Source organism: Stenella coeruleoalba (genome assembly GCF_951394435.1).
Source record: "Stenella coeruleoalba genome assembly, chromosome: 8".
Taxonomy (NCBI): Eukaryota; Metazoa; Chordata; class Mammalia; order Artiodactyla; family Delphinidae; genus Stenella; species Stenella coeruleoalba.
In genome coordinates this window covers 16,511,950-16,533,571 of record NC_137154.1, presented here as the reverse complement: position 1 = coordinate 16,533,571, position 21,622 = coordinate 16,511,950, and the positions used below count along the sequence as shown (strand labels likewise).

At 36.7% G+C, this 21,622-nt stretch overlaps 1 protein-coding gene across 2 annotated transcripts in view; it reads left to right on the top strand.

Moving 5' to 3' along the window:
• Positions 1 to 14,338, top strand: part of API5 (apoptosis inhibitor 5) — a 37,103-nt gene extending 22,765 nt beyond the window's left edge. Inside the window, exons 9-14 of one of the 2 annotated variants that reach the window (XM_079930090.1) lie at positions 2,188 to 2,369; positions 3,653 to 3,746; positions 4,574 to 4,630; positions 6,974 to 7,050; positions 7,575 to 7,711; positions 12,200 to 14,338. In XM_079930090.1, coding sequence (XP_079786216.1) covers positions 2,188 to 2,369; positions 3,653 to 3,746; positions 4,574 to 4,630; positions 6,974 to 7,050; positions 7,575 to 7,711; positions 12,200 to 12,222 — 570 coding nt within the window. In that variant the 3' untranslated portion in view covers positions 12,223 to 14,338. Of the gene's footprint in view, positions 1 to 2,187; positions 2,370 to 3,652; positions 3,747 to 4,573; positions 4,631 to 6,973; positions 7,051 to 7,574; positions 7,712 to 12,194 lie in introns of both variants that reach the window. The other variant, XM_079930089.1, reaches the window with a different exon arrangement.
• The last annotated feature ends 7,284 nt before the right edge of the window (positions 14,339 to 21,622 follow it).

The following is a 21,622-nucleotide window of genomic DNA, read 5'->3' as shown; positions in this document are numbered from 1 at the left end:
ATGGGAATGTTTCCTTAATTTCTTTTTCAGATTTTTTGTTTTTAGTGTTTGGAATGCAAGAGATTTCTGTGCATTAATTTTGTATTCTGCTACTTTATGAAATTCATTGATTAGATCTAATAGTTTTCTGGTAGCATCTTTAGGATTCTCTATGTACAGTATCGTGTCATCTGCAGACAGTGAAAGTTTTACTTTTTCTTTTCTGATTTGGATCCCTTTTATTTCTTTTCCTTCTCTGATTGCCTTGGCTAAAACTTCCAAAACTGCCCCTATCTTTTATCTTTTTGATGATGGCCATGCTAACAGGTATGAGCCAATATCTCATTGTGGTTTTAATTTGCATTTCCCTAATGACTAGTGATGTTGAGCATCTTTTCATGTGCTTGTTGGCCTTTCGTATATCTCTTTGGAGAAATGTCTGTTAAAGTTCTTTTGTACATTTTTTGATTGGATTATTTGGTTTTTTGCTGTTGGGCTGTATGTGTATTTATATATTTTGGATATTAACCCTTTGTCAGATACATAGTTTGCAAATATATTTTTCTGTTTCACAGGTTATCTTTTCACTTTGCTATATAGAAGCTTTTTAGTTTGATGTAGTCCCATTTGTTTTTTTTTATTTTGTGGCTTGTGATTTAGGTGTCATATCCAAAAAATCATTACCATGACCCACATCAAGGAGCTTTATTCCTATGTTTTCTTCTAGGAATTTCATGGTTTCAGGTCTTACACTTAAGTCTTTAATCCATTTCAAGTTAATTTTTGTGAGTGGTGTAAGATATGGGTCCAGTTTCATTCTTTTACATGTACATATCTAGTTTCCCAGCACCATCTACTGAAGAGACTGTCTTTTCTCCATTGAATATTCTTGGCTCCCTTGTCAAATATTAGTTGACCATCTATGCTTGGGTGTATTTCTGGGCTCTTGATTCTGTTCCATTGGTCTGTTTCTCTTTTTTTATGCCAGTACTATACTGTTTTGATGACTGTAACTTTATAGCCTAGCTTGAAATCAGGAAGTGTGATGCCTGTTGCTTTGTTCTTTCTCAGGATTTCTTTGGCTATTTGGGGTCTTTTCTGGTTCCATATAACTTTTAGGAGTATTTTTCCTAGGAGCATCAACTTTTTTTTTGTTTTAAGTATAGTTGATTTACAATGTTGTATTAGTTTCTGGTGTACAGCAGAGTGATCCAGTTATATATATTCTTTTTCATATTCTTTTCCATTATGGTTTATTATAAGATATTGAATATAGTTCCCTGTGCTATATGGTAGGATCTTGCTGTTTATCTTAATTTTATATATAGTAGTTTGTATCTGCTAATCCCAAACTCCTTTTTATCCCTCCCCCTCCTTTCCCCTTTGGTAACCATAAGTTTATTTTCTATGCCTGTGAGTCTGTTTCTGTTTTGTAACTAGTTCATTTGTATCATATTTTAGATTCCACATATAAGTGACATAAGATAATTTGTTTTTCTGTCTGACATACTTCATGTGGTATGATCATCTCTAGGTCCATCCATGTTGCTGCAAATGGCATTATTGCATCCATTTTTATGGCTGAGTCGTATTCCATTGTGTTTGTGTGTATGTGTGTGTGTGTACATATATATATATACCACATCTTTGCCCATTCATCTGTTGATGGACATTAAGGTTGCTTCCATATCTTGGCTATTGTAAATAGTGCTGCTGTGAACATTGGGGTGCATGTATGTTTTTGAATTAGATTTTTCTTTGGATATATGCCCAGGAGTGGGATTGTTGGATCATATGGTAACTCTATTTTTAGTTTTTTAAGGAACCTCCATACTCTTTTAAGAACATCAGCTTTTGATGTCAAACCCAGGTTGAATCCTGTCTCTTCAGCTTATTAACTTTGGGAAACTTACCTAAGCTCTCAGAACTTCAGTTTGTTCATCTGCCTAGTACCTAATAAATATTAGTCACTTTCACTGTCATTAGTAGTGGTAGTAGTAGTAGCAGCTATACTATAGGTTAATATGGAATGTTGACAGGCTGGGTTATTGATCCAATATGTAAAAGGGATATCTTACTTAAATTTCTGATCTTGGCAGTTTTTAATGCTTCATGTCTTCAAAGCGTGCCTTATAATTACGTGAGTATATGCTTATAATTAGAGTGTCTAGAGCAGATTGCATACATCTCTCTATTTTCATCTCTTAGGAGTATATGCCTCTCCCTCCAGAAGAAGCGGAAAACGGGGAGAACGCTGGTAATGAAGAACCCAAGCTGCAGTTCAGTTATGTGGAATGTTTGTTGTATAGCTTTCACCAGTTGGGCCGAAAACTTCCAGATTTCTTAACAGCCAAGCTGAATGCAGAAAAGCTCAAAGATTTCAAAATAAGGTGATGTATGGTTGAAGTGGCCAGTCTTTGACAAAGGTGAAAGCTATCTTGAAGCTCCCTAGATTTTGTTTTCATTTTATAAGAGCTTTTTCCCCACCCTGCCTTACTGCAGTGCAAAAGAATGGAAGATCTACAAAACAGGAGTGTATATAAACATACAACTATTGTGGCATAGCAAATGCATGGGAGAAGATGACCTTTCTCAAAAATGGACTCTGGCTCTCCCTACTTGCTTCATGATCTTGGGCAGGTTCCCTAACCTCTCTAACACCCCAAATTGTCCTCAGCTGTTAAATTTATTGATAATAGTACCTGCCTTATAGAGTTGTGAGAATTAAATGAGACAATGGATGAAAAGCTTTAAGCACAATGCCTGGCACATAGTGGGTATTCAGTAAACTGTATCTGCTATTACTATCTTATAGTGTTATTAATATCTTACAGTGCAGCTGGAGGAGCAGCACTGGAGAAATCAATATAAGTCATTTTCCTGAAGATACTTTGTATTAAATCATTGCATGAACAAATTCACATCTTAAGTTTTGAGATGCTTGGCCACTGTATCATCTGTTATTGTCCTCTATGCTTTGGTAAGGCAGAGGTTTAATACTTGGTGAAACGTTTGACCAGAAGCAGGCATCTTAGGAAATTACTCTGAAAGTGAAAAAAACAGCGATGCCACGTTGTTAAGTAGAGTTCCTAGAAGTCGGCAGGATGGAGTTACGGTACCACCTTTCTTCACATATTAACTGGGAACAAATTTGAAAAAGAGATTACTCAACATCCTTCACAAAATCTGCAGTTTTGTTTTATTTTTAAACTGGACCCTTAGGTGCAAATGGGTCAAACACTGTCCCTCCTTAGCAGGTAAACATAGAGATTAAGTGACTTGTCTGTGTCACTTGACCTTCATTTGGCTAGTGGAAGAGAAGAACCCAGGCCACCTGATTCTAGTCCCTGGCTCCTGGTTGTTTCTAATTTAGACACATACCTTGCAGGTTAATATAACAAGCTTCCTTAGCACAGTGCCAGAAGTGTTTCCCTTGCCAGGTTGAGTGTGGATCTATTCCAATTTTTGACGAAGAAAAACTGCTTTTATTTTACTTATTTGTGTATCTCTTATGATCATACATTGATAATTAAAAGAAAGTTCCCCTCAAAATTTACTCTTTATTGGTAAAGGCCATTTAGCTATAGTATTCTTTGAATTTAAAAACACAGTTGAGGTATAAAAGCAAAGTTGAAGTGATGATTTCTTAATTAGCAAATACTTCTTCATTTAGGCTGCAGTACTTTGCACGGGGCCTGCAGGTGTATATCAGACAACTTCGCTTGGCTCTCCAGGGTAAAACAGGCGAGGCCTTAAAAACAGAAGAGGTAAGAATACTCAGTTACATCTTGTTGGGAAATTTTTATAATAGCCACCATTTATTACAAATTCAGACTGAATTCATATATTGAAATGTAACATTCGACTTTATTTGAAGGATGATACAACTCTAAGTTGAAGATACAATGTTAGAAGACTACATATTTAGTTATATGCTAAGTTATATAGATAACTTTATCATTGTTGAAATGTCTTGAATGTTTCCAGTGTTTGTGAACAATGTTATCAAATGTTGATGCATACCAGTCTTTCACTAGGGTCTCATTAGCAGCATATTTTGTTTAAATATTTGATTAGCAATTGTGATATTTTTAATTTCACCTTTTTGAAGCCCAAATATTAGTTTACATTAGAAAAAAATATTAAACTGCCAATTCTATACCAAACTATATGTGTTTATGTTGGGATTTTTGGTTTTCTCTGATCTCATCTATTTTGATCAATCTTCATTTTGGTCCTAATGAAATATTTTAAGTTTTCATTGTGTCTTCCTGTAACATAAACTGATATTTTTTTAAAACAACTGCTATGTGCCCATGATCTGTCCCCTACTCGTTTTTCAAGTAAATTGTAGATATAACACTTCTAACCTGTCAAGGGAAGATAAAGATTATTTGCTTTCTTTGCCATCTCTACACTTGTTTTAGAGTCAAGAAATAGGATTGAGCATTATCAGTAAATATAAACCAAGGAATTCTCTAACTGTAGAAATGATTCTGAAAGAGAAGTGGAATTATTCAAGTTCTATACGGGAATGAAATATACATCATGAAAGTTATTGGCATTTTAATTTAATTTTGTTTTCCTTTTGCAGAACAAGATTAAAGTTGTTGCATTGAAAATAACAAATAATATCAATGTTTTAATCAAGGTAAGTCTTCCTTTCTTATCAAGTCATCCCAGCCAGCTAGAAAGTTAGTGCGAGAGGTTTTCCGTATGTCTTTATGTCTGCAATGGTACTGGTTAAGGAGAGATGCCATTACATTCCAGACGTTTGGCCTTTTAAAGCTTTATGCCTTTTATAACACCGAGTGATGTTTTTGTAGCTATTATAGAATAATACATTGTTTTATTTATTTAAAAGTTATTGCAGAAGATACTGCAAAGAAAGGGAGGCATGCAGAGTTTTTCTGACCCAGAGCATTGGAGCAGATACATTTAGACTCAGAAATTTCACTGACTTAAGTTCTTGTAGTCTTAATACTATCGGGTCCTTTTGAATGACCAATAATACCCTGCTTTGCTTACACTAAGAATGAACAGTCTTATGTGGCACATGAAATGTTGTCCTGTGGTCTTTTCTGTTAACTTGTCTATGTAATAAATTGAGAGTTTTCTATACTTACCATTAAGCCATAAATATCCTTCAGTTCTGTTTACCCTCCCCAAGTATCTGTTAGCCTAAACAAAAAACTAATGACCTGAGAGAACAAAAAAGGAATCACAACAAAGTAGCCATCATTTGATACTGTAAGTTAACAGTACTGTTATAAGTTGATAGTATTGTAGCCAGATGGGAGAAAGAAATATTTGTAACACTTACAGCACAAAGCTTAACAGCAACAAAATCAGGGCTAGTGATATGCCTTAAAACTAATCTGGTAAAAATCCCATGGAATACTTACTTTTTATCAGAAGAGAAAGGGAAGCTTTTCAGAGAAAACAGTGAGACATTGAGGGATGAGTATCATTGCCAACAGGAAAAGTGAAAAGGCATTAACAACAGAAGAGGTAAGAATACTGACTCACATCTCAAAGAAAATTTTTATCATAGCCACCATTTATTTCAAATCTTAAATATAAATAATTTCAAATGGTGGATTAATACATTAAAATGTGAGATTTGACTTTATTTGAACTGATGCTATAAGTCAAAGTTGAAGATATACTATGATGTTAAGAACATTTTAAACTTAGCAAATACTATGACCCAACACATGGAGATGAGACAGTTTCCTGTTCAGGAAACCATAGTGATTTGAAGATGACTGCAGTAGGAAGTTGCATGGGGAAGAATGATGAATAGGGTCAGCAACCAATGTGTAGGGTACCTGACCAAAAAATTCTGAAATATTTTTTTAATATGACATAATTCTTTGTTTTAGGGAAATCACAAGAAAAACTGGTGTGCTTTGGTCCATCCATGGCATCTGCTTGCCATCTTTAGTTCCTACCTAACCAGACGCATCTAATTCCAAAATTTACCTTCACTTCTATTTCAGTGAATCCACAAACTATACTCCAGTTTCCCATTGTCACCTGAGATTTAACATGTTTAAAATTGAAGACTTCCCCCTTCTTCTTCCTGTTGACACTTTCTTAATAAATAACATTATTATATGCTAAATCACTCCAGCTAGAAACCTCAAGCATTTTTGTTTCAAAGGACTTTATATTGGCTAATTCCCTGCATTTATCTGGTACCCTGGACTTAAGTTTTATATAGTAGGAGGTGATTTTTATTCACATATTCATTTTAACTGTGAAAGAAACTTAGTTTACTTTTATCAGATTTTGCCTGTATATAAAAATTAGAGTAAAACTGGTAAGAAATGTTAGGTAAAATACCAAGAATAAATATATTTAGAAATTCATTCATAGTTTTGAGGGTATTATGAGGTTAGATTATTTCAGTTCTAGATTATGTTAACATTTAAATTCAGCAAATATTTGCATTACCTTATATTAATAATTTAGTACTTAAATCTTGTGGGTTTTTTCCTTATTGGTAATATATAGATATTTGAGGGGAAGAAAAACATGATTAGCCAGACCTTTAGTTTTGTTCTAGTTTTGAACCACTTAAAAACCTGCAAAAGCAAATGTAGAGTGCACCATTGTATCTTCCTTAAAGCACGTCAGTGACTGCTCCTGTGCAAAAGAAACTACTTGTGGATTTGATTAAAGTTGATAAATATTGATATTTTTGTCCTATAACTTGAAATGACATTTGAAAAAAGTTAGCTGCAGTTTCTTAAGTGATGTGTGCAAAATAACATTGAAGTAGTAGATGTAATTTGTAAACAAAATTGTCCTTGTTTACTTTTCTCTTGCAGTTTATTTTTTAGGTTATTATTTTAGTCATCAGCACAAAAGCAAGAAGGATAAATTAGTTTCCCGTCCAAAAATTAAAATGTGTCTCCCTGTTTCCTACCCTTACCACCACTCCCCGCACCACCAAACACATTAGAAATCTCTAATTTTTTCTCTTCAGGATCTCTTCCACATTCCTCCTTCTTATAAGAGCACAGTAACATTATCCTGGAAACCTGTACAGAAGGTTGAAATTGGGTAAGAAACATATTTAAAGGGATTAAAGTGTTCTAATATTTGATTTACAAATACGAAAAAAATCTGAATTCAGATTTTACATTTCCTGTACAAAATGGTACGTTATTAGTTAAACGATTCTTAATAAGATGTTAAACTATGATTATTAAAAGCATGCCTTAAAATATAAAATCTAATCTAGTATTTATAAAATAAACTGGTAGAATACAACTCTGGAATTTTCAAGCTTTTGTCCGTATTGCTGTAACTTAATAAGACTTTCCTGACAAGTTTTATAAAATGAGTCACTTGTGTATAATCTGTGAAGCTACATATTTCAGATTGTTGTAAAGCCTTGTAAATGCCCCTCTGACAATGTCTGCATAACTAAAGCACAGTTAATTTGATGACATCAGAATGTTATTTCCTTTTTTCTGATGTGACTGTCATCTTTTGGATGTCTTTTGTAACAGATATAATAAATATATTGATAGCCTCTGGTATAAAAGAATTTTTTTTAATTGCTGTTCTTCCTACCATTATAGGCAAAAGAGAGCCAATGAAGATACAACTTCAGGCTCACCACCCAAGAAATCTTCAGCAGGACCAAAAAGGGATGCCAGGCAGATTTATAATCCTCCTAGTGGGAAATATAGCAGCAATTTGGGCAACTTTAATTATGGTGAGCGTTTCCGTTTGGGTACAAGCAATATGAGAGATTAGGCAGAAATTGTGTTGTACTTGATTTTAATTACTAATTAAATAGACTATCATAGTTCTTTCAGGTGACTTTTCGAGTTAGTTTGGGGAACCTGAACTGTTGGGGAAACAACTTAACCCATTCCTTTCTGACTCACCCTTGTGGGCTCACTGAATTGAGCATGTAACACTGAGAACCTGAAAAATGTGCCTCTTGTATTCAGAGGAGCCAACAGAAAAAAAAAGGAAGGAAGATGGCATGAACCATCTATTCCTGGTTTTCCCTGTTTTAGCTTCAAGGCAAGACATTTTGTGCATTCTCCCTCAAGAATGTATATAGCTTCCATTCTTGGCAGATGTGGTATTAATGATCCTTCTTGGCCTTAGTCAGCCTACTGCTTGTCCTCCCATCTTCTGCACTACTTCAAAAGGAGAAGTTCTAGAAGGTAGAGTGAGATGTTAAAGCATCATCTAGCAAAGAAGATGTGTCCTGTTGCAGTCTCCCCCACTACCCAGAGTGCAGTCCTCCTTTCAACTTTAGACATTAGTGCAAGGAGAGCTTCCCACTAGTCCAGTCTCTCCCAGGACTGTTGAATCAGAAGTGAAGTTTGTCTCACTGGCTTATAAACAAAAATGGACAAAAATTTCACTGACTCAGATTCTTAATCTTGCTTAAGAAGACCAAGTTTAATATTCAAAACCAAACATACTTGTGATTGGTTTTGGTTACCAAGCAGAATTGATTCTGCAGTAATTATTCCCAAAAAAGTACATTCTGAAGAATATGCTCTCTATAATTGTTTCCAGGGTGAGATGATTGTGACGTTAAGTAAATTCCTCCTACGATAGCTAAATTCCTCTAATATCTGAGCAAACAGATTATAGAAAGGCAATTTTAGATTGTGAAATGAACCCTTCTACTCCAGTCAGACTCTTTGAGGCAACTTTAGTGTAGAAAAGATCACTGAACTCTTTTACTTACATAATAATAAGTAAATGTGCATCTCTTAGCTTCTTTTCCTACCTGAAATAAAGGGATAACATAGAGCTTAAAAACTTCAAAAAATATTTGCAAAAGCATTTTTTAAATGGAAACGATGCTGTTACTTCATTGCACGAAATATTGTCCTCTGTCATTTGTATGATTTAATGTGGTGTTTATCAAAACCATTCTTAAAATCAACTGTTCTCTCAGATACTATCTTCATTTGATATAGATGAAAGTAATCAAGAGGTATGGCAATACGTAGAGAATTAAATTGTATTTATTTTCACTTAAGCAAGTCAGTTACTCTGAATTTCCGTAAGCATTTTGCCCTGTGAAATTCATTACCTGCCTGATAGGGAGAATCAGATGATGTGATGCATGTGGAAAAGAGATGTGGAAAATGCAAAGCCTTAGGTTGTATGTGATTTTTAAAAAATTATCAATGTGAAAAAAATAAGCAGTTTTACTCAGGACAAATATCCAGGGAATTCCCTGGCAGTCCAGTGGTTAGGATTCCACACTTTCACTGCCGGGGGGTTCGATCCCTGGTCAGGGAACTAAGATCCCACAAGCTGCACAGTGCAGCCAAGAAAAAAAAAAATCCAGGAGTCACAACCTGAGTTGTTCCATAGTCGTCAAAGTAACAGAATGGCAGAACAGACAAAACTGTTGTCTTTTGTGTCTGGTATTCTTGTACTTTAATATTCCTATAGGGGTGAACCTTGTAATTGGAGTGCTTGTCATAAATTGAATTACAAAGCAAACTAAACTCTGATTGTTCTTATTGGAAAGTAGGAACAAAATTTCTGCTAGTACTTTTATTTTGGGGAGTTGAATGTGTCAGATTGTAAGTATTCTCATAGTAACAATTCAGAGAGTTTCCCTGGATTTCTTTCACCCATTCGGTTGAAAACTGTTCTTGGTACTATAGATGAGAATTGGTGGACCAATCTACCTCAAATTTTTTCTACCTTTTTTATGTCCTTTCCTTAGGGAACTGACAGTGGGTCAGGAAGAAGGAGAAACTGTTGGATTTTTTTTCCTGGGATGTCAGAGTTGTCTCAAAGTTGGAGGGAAAAAATGTTTTGTGTTCTTGAGTCTTTAATACATAGATTTTATTACCCACATTTGGCAAAAACATCATAATTCCACTTCTCTATATCAGCCAAGCTCAATTTTATTTTCCCAAGGAAGACTTGGTTGCATGGGGGGTTTTTTGTTTTGTTTTTGAAGAGTCATACACACTGAAGGGTTGGGAAATTTACTCCTTTTGTGTTATAGGGAACCAGGTAATACTAATATCGCTCTTATTACAGTGAACAAGTCTACTGCAAAGAAAATAGATTGTGCCAGTGTCATGGGCCTGAACTTGTTCACTACAGAGAAGGAGCCAGAATTTGTGATTGTTCTTTGAGTCCATGTAGGCATACTTAGACTTCTTTCCTTATCCAAGTTTATCACTTTACTAACCAATGTCTCTGTTATTTGCTTTATCAAATGGCATTTGTTCCCATAACTTAGTTCAGCTTCCTGGTGCATTTTCAGTCAAATTATTTGCAAACATATACCCATGTTTAGTTTTCCTTCATGCGGAACAGAGTTCCCTGGTAACCCACAAGTACTAATTCTACGTTTTGTGACTTGTATCCTTCAACTTTTACCTTTTTAGAATATAAAAATAATTTTTAAAGTATAATTTTAACTGTAAGCAGTGTTAGTAAGCTTGAAACCATTGAAAAGATCATTAAAGTGCAGAATAGTCCCTCAGGATGAAGAAAAAAGAAATTTTGGTGACTCCCTGTACTGTAGAAATGGCTGCCTCGGTTGCAGATCAGAAAGAAATAGCCAATATAGAAAAGATAATCACAGCAAATAATACCTTCATACTATGTTTTTAATATACTTATTAGATATACTGAACAATTGAGGGTAACTGAGTTCTTCATATTAAAATTGATTGAAAAACAATTGAAAGGGTAGATTTTAGTAGTCTGTTAGCTTATAGCTAATAATGATAGCTATGGGGGTGTTGATTTGTTAAGTGTGTCGATGTAAACTGAGAAATGAAGGTTATATAATGAGTATGATAGGGGGAAAATATGCAGACATCTGCATGGGTAAAGCCAAGTCTTAAACAGTCAAAAATGCAGGAGTTACAGCATCAAGAAGTTGCTGTATTAAGGTTGCTATGCTCCCAGAATGCACCACAGTCATTGCATCTATCACTGGGAGTATCTTACCCACAGACGACCTCTGATTTTCTGAACGTGTTGGCTCACGATGGTTTCGTTTAAACAGTTTGCATACCAATCAACTTAGAAAAATGTGTCATGACATGAGAGGTGACTTTGAATCAGATTCTGTTCTGTTACACAGGTAAATGTTGGCTAAGCTGGGGAAAGGTCTAGTTAGTTTTCTAACTCAAGAGTTTCTGGAGGGAAAAAAAAAAAAGAAGAAATCAAAACATCACCCAAATACAGTAACTATATTTCTAGCCATAATGGCAAAAAATGGATTGCAACACTGACCTGATAGGAATTTTTCAAGCCTCCAGTATTATGGATCAAAAATGGCAACACCAGATTCTTTTTATTGCTCCTAACAAGATTGCTGCAATGAGGAAGTTTGAAAAGTTCCAATGAGGAGATTCTATCTCCAGAATTAGAAGTTTGAGACTAACTTATACATGATGAAAAGTCCTGCCTTGCTGATAACGTCAATCAGTTTTCTTCACTGGAAAGACTCCTTTGAGGAATATTTCTCTGGAGCTGTAAAACAGACTGACCAATAAATCAAGGACTCAATCTACCATATGACACAAGTAACTTGATTTTTCAGCAAAAGATATCCTTAATTTACATCAGTAACCCAAACACTGTAATATATACATATCACCTTTTTGGCAGCACTCTGAGCAGCTCATACATAGCTGAAAAAGCAGTGAGGAAGGCCGTCGGAATTTGTATCAACATTATTTTGAAATATGGTGAGCAAAACAAATTGCCTGTTTGTTGCATTTGAAAGGTACATTTTTCATTCTAGCCTGATTTTTCAGAATTGATCATTGATAGTCTAAGATATTTTACATATATGGCACTAACTTTTGAAGGCCAGTGGCTTTAATTCCATATTAAGTATAGAAATTTTTCTAGTTGTGTTAATTATCTTTGGTAGTGATAGACCCCAAAATAAAGAACTAACAATGTAGTTATAACATTGTCACCTTGAAATATCTTTATTAATGGGATACATTTAATTGAGTACCTACTGTGAATGTAGGCACCTTGCGATATGTGCTTTGGCGTATATGATGCCCTGGTTTTATGTGAAGACTGAATTTGTAGATGGACTAGCAGAATACCGATGCTGTTTGTATAGAGCCTACTGCTGCATTCAGAGCTGCGAGCTACATTACTTCTGTGTGTGCTGTCCCGTGAAGTCCTGAACAAGACCTAAACCCTTGTTCGCTTTTTCGTAGAGCAGAGAGGAGCCTTCAGGGGAAGTAGAGGTGGCCGAGGTTGGGGAGCACGAGGAAATCGTAGTCGGGGAAGACTCTACTGAATGAGAAGTCACAGTCTTCAGCATTGTCTTGAGCTTAATATACTTAAATTCTACTACTCTACTCATTGGATTGCCGGGGATGTCCCTTTAAAAAGACTGCTGCCTTCAGCTAAAAACTTAATGTTCTTTATACCTTTGTATGTATGATCTACTTTTGTAATAGACCATGGTTGTGTCCAAGGTAAAACCACAGCGATATTTTTGGATGCTTTGTCTGCAATCTTGACTTGTTTTTGCAATATCACCATTATTCAGACTTCATATTGTGAATCTTTTAAACATCTTGATAATTTGTTATTGAGAGCTATTCAAATCTAAAATGTAATAAAATTCAGTCTAGTTCTGATAACTGGTAAAGATCATCAGTTCTGAAAGGTTACTGACTTTCCTGTCCTCTCTGTCTTGCCCCCAGCCAACATATGGAGAAGAGTAATGGTCAGTCTTAACATTTTATTTTCATTGTTATTTAATAAAGCCGCTAGGCAATGGTGCAGCATTCCTGGCTTCTGTCAGTAAAGCAAAATACTTACCAGCTTTCTTAAAATGTAGAAATGACATTACATTTTTAGGAGGAAGTAAGTTGCTTTGCACTGCTTACTTAACTCTTCTCCATATGTTGTGATATAAATTTTTGAATATGGGATCTTACTATTTGCATAGAAATGTGTATGTATAATATACATACATACATGAGCATATATCTGTGTATGTGTGTGTGTGTGTATATATATATATATATGCATGCTGCGAAACTTGACTACACAACATAAGTCATTTTTTAAAATTCCAGGAACGGGTAGTCTTTGACACGGTGATTATCCTTTTGAGGCTGAATCCATTATTAACTTGTTATCTAGGTTTTCCTTCCAGCAGTGAGGGCTTTTGAGTCAGTTGCACTTACATGATTATTGTTATTTAAAACTAAAAATAAACAAAGGCTGCATTTTCAAAGATAAATTTGGAGATCCCTGTTGGAGAAATACAGCCAGAATATTGAATCTGATGTACATATAGGTTTCTACAGGATGAGATAGAATAATTTAGAATTTGGGGATTTGATAACCAGGGCAGCCCAGAAAAAGTGACTTGGTAACATGGTATACCAGTAAGTAAGGGATGCTCTCTCAGTTTGCTTTTGCCACTTTCAAGATTTTAACTTCTCAGGTTATTAATCAAAATTATTGTATAAGTTAGTCAATAGAGTCTTTAGGTTAAAACAACAGATGGGGGGTTTGTGGAGTGTTTAATGTCATGGGCATTTTTAGTAGCATAGGCCCTTTGCTCTGCATTTGAATGTTTCATATATTTTTGTTCCACAGTTAATCTTCCCTCCCCAAGTTTGCTATTCAAATCCAATGCCTGAGTGACATTTTCTAGTAGTTTGACCTTTTTTTTGAGGCATAGTTTGTGATTCCAATACAGGTGTCTTCATTACTGTTACCTCTATACTGGGGGTATAGGCAAAACCCCTTTGTTAGAATTACTGCACATGTATATGGGGAAAATATTTTTTGAAGACTAGAATGATACGAGTGAGCAAAAGAAGTTGGTCAGCTTGACTATGGAGTGGTGGCAATAATCTCTAAACATTCCAAAAGACAGTGAGCTGAACCTAAGCTCCCTTGGAATCTGAGCAGACACAGGAACATGGAATTTCCATTTGAAAACTGTGACCAGGTAGCCTGGACCTCAACGGCAGATCAGCCAGTGGCCTAAAGCCATTTCAAGTATAGATGCTGTTTTGGGACAGTTATATAAATTTGAACATTAAGTGTAATTTTTCCTCTTTTTCTTTTTAATATTTGTAAACTCAAAGCTGAGCAGAAGTGACTTTACTTTCTAAAGTTTGATATTAAGTTGACTGTGTTCCTTCCTTTACCACCTCATTGTTCCCCTTCCCTTTCCTAAGGCAATAGTGCACAACTTAGGTTATTTCTGCTTCAAAACTTTGAACGAAAAACTTCATGCCACGAATTTTTTTTCTTTTGCAAGACACCTGTATATCCCCTTGTTCAAATGTAAATGTTCCCTTATGCTTTTGAAATAAATTTCCTTTTGTAATTTTGTTTTGTGTCTTGTGTTACGATTATAACTTCAGATTCCTGGATATTCATTAAACATTTATTCATTGCTTCTCATGTGCCAAACAGTGTGTTAGACCATGAAAATATAAAGATGGAAAAAATACTGCTCTGCTTTCAAGGGTTCAGTATTACAAGTTATCTTTCATTTTCAACCTTTTGGATTTATTTTTAGAAGCTAATACCCTTCTGAAAAAAGGATTTGGTTCTTTCTGTCAAAGCAAAACATCAGATACTTGCCAAATCATTATGAAATAATTTCTTCCCTCAAGTTATTATGTAAAGCAACTTCTTATTTTGACTCCCAGCCTTTATTTGTTTTCCTGAAGTAGCACCAAGGATGGATCAGAAAAAGTTACCTAAATTCTCTTGGTGATCACATCCAGTCCTATGTCTGTAATACCATCTACATGCTGAGGACTGCCAAATGTCTATGTCCATCCTTTCTTGCCTGGAGTTTCATAATAGCCTCCTGATTGATCTCCCAGCTATTACACTTGACTATAGCCTGTTCTAAACACAGCAGCAAAGAAACATACACTCTTCTACTTGAAGCTGTTCAATGACTCCTCGTTTTAGAATAAAAATCAAAAACACTGCCATGGCTTAAAAGTTTCTGACCTCAGCTGCTGCTCTGCCCCAGTCAGTCAGCTTCATGCAGCTAGGCAAAGACACACTCCTACCTTAGAATCTGCACTGGCTGTTCCTTTTAGCCACATATCTGCCTGTCTGACTCCACCCCTTCGATTCCTCAAAGATCACCTTCTCAAGAATCCTGTTTAATACCGCAATGCCCCTTTCTACCCTGCCAAGACTTCAGAACCCACTTACCCTACTCAATGTTCTCTGGAGCATTTGCCAACTTCTAACATACTATCCTAATTATACTGTATATTGGGTTAGCCAAAAATTGCTTTCAGTTTTTAAGTAAAAACAAAAGGCATTTTTCATTTTCACCAAGAACTTTATTGAACAATGTATTCACCCTTTTATTCCACTACCTTCTGCCATTTTTCAGGCAACTTCATAATTCCATATTCCCAAAACTTTTTATCTTTTCGAAACAAAGAATTGTTCCAGGTGCCTTATACAGCCTTCCAGGGAATTGAAATTTTTTCCATTAAGAGAATTTTGTAAAGACCGAAATAAGTGGAAAGCCGAACGTGCAATGGCTGGTGAATACAGCGGACGAATCAGAACTTCCCAGCCAAGCTGTAACAGTTTTTGCCTGGTCATCAAAGAAACATGCAGACTTATGTTATCCTGATGGAAGTTTATGCGTTTTCTGTTGACTAGCTCTGGATGCTTTTTGTCAGGTGCTGCTTTCAGTTGGTCTAATTGGGAGCAGTACTTGTTGGAATTAATCACTTGGTTTTCCAGAAGGAGCTCATAATAGAGGACTCCCAATCCCACCATATACACATCACCTTTGGATGAAGACCGGCCTTTGGTGTGGTTGGTGGTGGTTTATTTCGCTTGCCCCATGATCTCTTCCGTTCCACATTATTGTACAGTATCCACTTTTCATCGCCCATCACAGTTTGTTTTAAAAACGGAACATTTTCATTACGTTTCAGTAGAGAATCACATGCGGAAATACGGTCCAGAAGGTTTTGCTTATGTGGAATCCAAACATCAAAGCGATTCACGTAACCAAGCTGGTGCAAATGATTTTCAACACTTGATTTGGATTTTTTGAGTATGTCAGCTATCTCCTGCATGGTTTAACGTTAATTGTTCTCAATTAATGTCTCGATTTGATCGCTATCAACTGTAACTGGTCTACCTAACCATGGAGCATCGTCCAGCGAGAAATCTCCAGCACGAAACGTCGCAAACCACTTTTGACACGTTCAATCAGTCACAGCACCTTCTCCATACACTGCACGAATCTTTGTTTGCGTTTCGGTTGCATTTTTTCCTTTATTGACATAATAAAGCATGATATGCCAAAAATGTTGCTTTTTTTCTTCCAACTTCAATATTAAAATGGCTACACAAAAATTCACCAATTTTGATAAGTCTTTTTTTAAATGCTGACATGACAGCTGTCACATACAATCTAACAAAATTGTTTCGAATGAAGTTAAAGACAAGTGCTACTAGAGCCATCTTACGGAAAAAAATGGACGAGCCTTTTGGCCAACCCAATAATTTACCATATTTTTAGTGTTTCCCCCTGGTAGAATGTAACATGGCTAAAATGCCACAAAGGTAAGGATTTTTGCATTTTATTCATTGATAATCCCATACATCTAAAACAATGCTTAGTACATAGTAAGCTTTCAATAAATAATAAGTAGAAGGCAGTGTTTTATGCTGAGGATATAGTGGTAAACAAGATAGGCAAACTCTCATGGAGTTTACATTCTATTATGCAGAGGCTAATTAATAAGCTGATTTCAGAGAGTAGTGTTATGAGGACACTGAAGCATTCTAAGGTGATCATTTGTAAGAGCTCACAGAATGGTTAGAAAAAGTCTCTGAGGAATTCACTTGAGCTGAATCCTGGATGATGATTTGGAGCCAGCCTAGTGAAGATCTCAAGGAAAGGCATTTGAAATGGAGGCAACAAAACGTGCAGAACCCTTGGCTTTAAGAATACCAGGCTGTGCTAAAGAATGAGTTCTCAAAGTGCTTAGGTTCCTAATCTCGACCCCAGAACTCCTAAACTCACCTTCGATGAACTACTTTCAGTAACTCAAAGGGGACATGCTCTTTCTGATCCTGGGGCATGTTTCCTCTGTCTGGAAAATCTTTGTTCCCTGACTCTCCCTCTCCCATTCATCAGACTAACATTCCTTCTTCAGGTCACACTAGATTTCACTGTCCCTGGGAAGCCTTTCCGCCCATGCTGGGCACAGGACCATGTACAGGGTGCTCCTTCAGCTCACTATCCTTCCTCCCCATTTTGGAAACCATAGGAGGAACTCAAATCAGTTCTGATGGGTAGAAAACAGCAAGTGGGATTTAATTCTAGCAAGTGTGATGGAAACTAAAACAAATGAAATCTAATTTATCAAAATCCTAAGAAACTGTAGATTTATTCCTAGAAGTTGTACATTTAAAACTAATATAGCCACAAATAAGAAAGTAAAATTCTGGTCATCATAAAGAGTTGATAAGAGAAACAAGATCTGAGACAAAGCCTAGACAGACTACTACATACAGTTCCAGTCTGTATTCTTCAAGAAATACGTAAGAATAGGAAACAAGAGCAAATAAAAGATGAAGGAATGGTATTTCTAGAAGGAAAAACTAAAACTTGGTATGCTATAAAGTGATGGATAAGATCAAAAAGCACAAACGCACTAAAAGGTTTGAATAGAATGAACTTGGATTTAATCATAAAATCAGGATACTGAAAGTTGGGTGTATGTGAGGGAGTAAAAGCTGGGGGTGGGGCGGGTATGACCTGTAGCTACTTACAGACTGAACAGTCACAATACAATTACTCCATAGAAACTGTCGCCCCCAAATGTATTAACAGCTGCAAAGATTTGGATAAATTAATGGCTGGTAAGTCTGTATCAGGAAAAGTCTTTTGAGGCTGACCATCATGTCATCCTCAGAGCAGCCCTAGTGTCACTGTGAGTTAGAATCCTGGGCTGATTTGACACTTGGTCTCATCCAAAGTAGTCCTCATGCTTCAGACTGCCACACTACTGGCGAACAATTTCTAAATGAAATTACTACGTTTCATAATTTCTAATGAAATTAATATTTAGGTATCCCCTGTCTCTTCTTTGAAAACCCTCTTCACTTTGTGTCTGGCTTCTGGGGAGATACACCTGGATAGCCCCTCCTGCCATAACCAGCCTCCCTCCCTATCCACCCTTTCAACCTCCACCAGTTCAAAATCACTGAAGGAATTAACTATATGTAGCAGGCTGCCAATAATTCCTTCTATTCCCAATCAAACATGCTGCTTCACTTATCAAGATGAGTGTTTCCATTTCCCCTGAAATCTGGGCCAGCCTTGTTACTTTCTTTGATCAACAGAATGCAGAAGTGACACTTTTCTGGGCCTGGCCCTCAAGGAGCCTGACAGCTTCTACTTTCACTCTTTTGGAGCCCTGAGCCACCACGTAAGAAACCTCTGTAACTAACTACTGGGACTGAGAGAGAGAGGCCCAGCCACCCCTAGCCATTTCAGCCACTCCTGGTAAGCACTAGGCATGAGTGAAGCCATTTGGGAACGTTCCAAACCCAGCCAGGGTCCCAGCTGTATGAAGCCTTATGAGTGACCCCAGCTAACAGCAGGAGGGGCAGAACCACCAGCTGAGTCCAGCCAAAAAATATATAATAAATCATGGTTTAAAGCTTAAAATTTAATCCACAAAGATTTACGTTGGTTTACTATGAAGCAAAAGATAATCATTTAACAGAATTTAAACCAGGGTGTTAACTCTCTCAGGAATATTTATATCTTAAGTATTTTCTCTAAGAAATAAACAGTATAGAAATCCTTCACAACATTCAGATAAAGTGGCCCAAGAGAGGAAATTAATAATCCAGAAAGATCATTTTATCATTGTCCAATTCCCAACTTCAAAAAAAATCTATAATGATAGTGATAAATTAAAGGACCTATGTGCTAAAATATGCTGAAAGACCAGATTACATGCAGTTATGGGTTTTCCTATCATTTGTTCAACTAAGAATTGAATCACAATTTAGAGATTATCAGCAATTTTGGTAACTACCATCTTATATTTCTACAGGTTTTATGTAAGCATGAAGAGAAAATATGTACTTAAAATGGAAAAAATATCAGGTCTTAGAACAACAGAATAAAAGAAGGGTAACAGGTGATCTATTTGGATGTAGAAAATTGGTAGCAACAATTTTATTTGGATTAGAAGTTTTCATTGTTTTATTCACATAAAATGGGAAAGCTACCTTTTGGGGGTATAAAATACTAAACAAACTAACCACTTAAGTATGGAAGCTTTATGGAAGATAAAAATACATTAGTATAGGAAATGCTTCCTGCCCTCAGATGCTAACAGTCTAACTAGTTAAACAAAGAGCTACTCAAGAGTTTAGCTGTTCAAAATGTACAAAGTAATATCACAAAGCAACATGGTATTAATTGTCCTATTAGTGTTACAGAATTCAGAGGAGGCAAATAGAAGTTGACAGATTTTTTTTTACAATCTGGGATTTAAACTATACCTTAAATAATATATTTTAAAAGAGCAAGAGAGGGATTTTAGGCAAGGAACAAGATGAGCAAGAGCACTTGTAAGTGTTACTGTGTGATGCTTAAAACATAGTTCAGTAAGACTAGAGGTGTGGAACTAGGCAGTCAGGATCTGTGGCAGGCAGGATTCTAAGATGACTCCCCAATGATCCTTGCCCTCATAAAATCTTCTCCCTTGAAAGTGGGGAAAATGCGTGAATATGATATCATTCCTCAGTTTTATGTTATATGGCAAAGGGAATTTTTGCAGATGTCACTAAGGTTACTAATCAGTTCATATGGGGCTACTCAAAAGAGAGGTTATCCAGGTAGACCTTATCTAATCACATGTATGCTTAAAATCTGGGCCTAGAGATCAGAGATGGAAGAAGTCAGAGATATAAGTGATGGAGACATTTCCCTGCTTGCCTTGAAGAAACATCTGCCGTGCTGAGAAAGCCACATGGCAAGGCATGGTGGGTGACCTAGGAGTTGAGAATGAGGACAGTCAGTAGCCAGCAAGAAAACTGGGACCTCGGTCCTATAACAGCAAAGAACTGAATTCTGTAAAAACTTGAAAGCATTTGGGAAAAGCTCCTGAGCCTCAGGTGAGATTGCAACCTTGGTATAAGCCATGTGAGACACTGAGCAGAGAACCCACACACGCCATGCCAGACTCTTGACCCATGGAAACTGAGATAATAACTATGTTAAGCTGCTAAATTTTGTGATAATTTGTTACATAGCAACAGAAAACTAACACAGGATCCCAAAGGACAAGGGTTATCATTTAAGGAAAACGAAGGTGGGTGGTACGTTAAAGCTATAGAAGTTACTATTCCACCCCTTTGCAAGTTAACTTGTGCATGTCAAAGAAATTGCTGATGGCCAAAAGAGGTGATGCCGGAGCTTCTTTCAAACTCCTCACCATCCTTCATCCATGCTCAGGCTCTAAAGTTAGGTAGACCTGAATGCAAATCTGAGTTCTGCTGCTTATTAGCTGTATGATCTTGGCCAAATTACTTAACTAGCCTACGCCTGGTAAGTTAGTGAAGATTAATTAGAACTATGTGTGTACAGTGCCCAGTATGTATTAAACACTCAACCAATGTTAGATGATGGTGACTGTCATTATTTAGTAGCTTTATACACAAGTAGGGTTTACTTCTATGCCTAAAAATAAGATGCTGAGAACATACAAGAAACCTTTGCAATTTGCCACCAATTTCACCTTTTCATGCTTAGCGCTTATTCTGCCTAAAACAGCACCTTTGCTCTAAGACTTTCACTTGGTTGGTCTGTCTCTTCTACACATGAGCCCTTACACACCCCCAATATCCTATATGTAAATTGTTACCTTGCCAATATCCCACCAGATTGCTCAGTGGTCAGATTTTCATACCCAGGGTCTAGCAGAGTATCAGGCAAAAAAAGCAGGTAAGCCATACATTTTTAATGAAAGTAATGCTCATCACTTCAGTACTCCTAAGAAAAGCTGCTCTAAGAAGACATAAAAAGCCAGTACTGTGGTAACGGCTTCCATAGCATGAAGTGATGTTTAAACACTTGGCAATTATTTGTTTCCTTGCAATACACCTGAGTAGGGAAGTGGTCAGGCATAATTCTCATCTTCCTTTTCCCAAAGAAAAAACCCCAAAGCATAATGAATCTAAACATAAAATGACACATATAGCTAGAAGGCAGCCCTGACGCACCTAAAACGACATAGCTAGCTAGAACCTAGAAGCCAGGCTAGTCCGCTTGGCCTGCGTGTTGATGCACTAGAAGGAAGTGCTTCTCAAACTTTAATGGACATACCAGTCACCCGAGGCTCTAGTTAAAAGGTAGAATCTGATGGGAAGAGACAGAAGAGCCAAGAATGTGCTTTTTTTTTTTTTTTTTTTGCGGTACGCGGGCCTCTCACTGTTGTGGCCTCTCCCGCTGCGGAGCACAGGCTCCGGACACGCAGGCCCAGCGGCCGTGGCTCACGGGCCCAGCCGCTCCGCAGCATGTAGGATCCTCCCGGACTGGGGCGCGAACCCGTGTCCCCTGCAGAGGCGGCAGGCGGATTCTCAACCA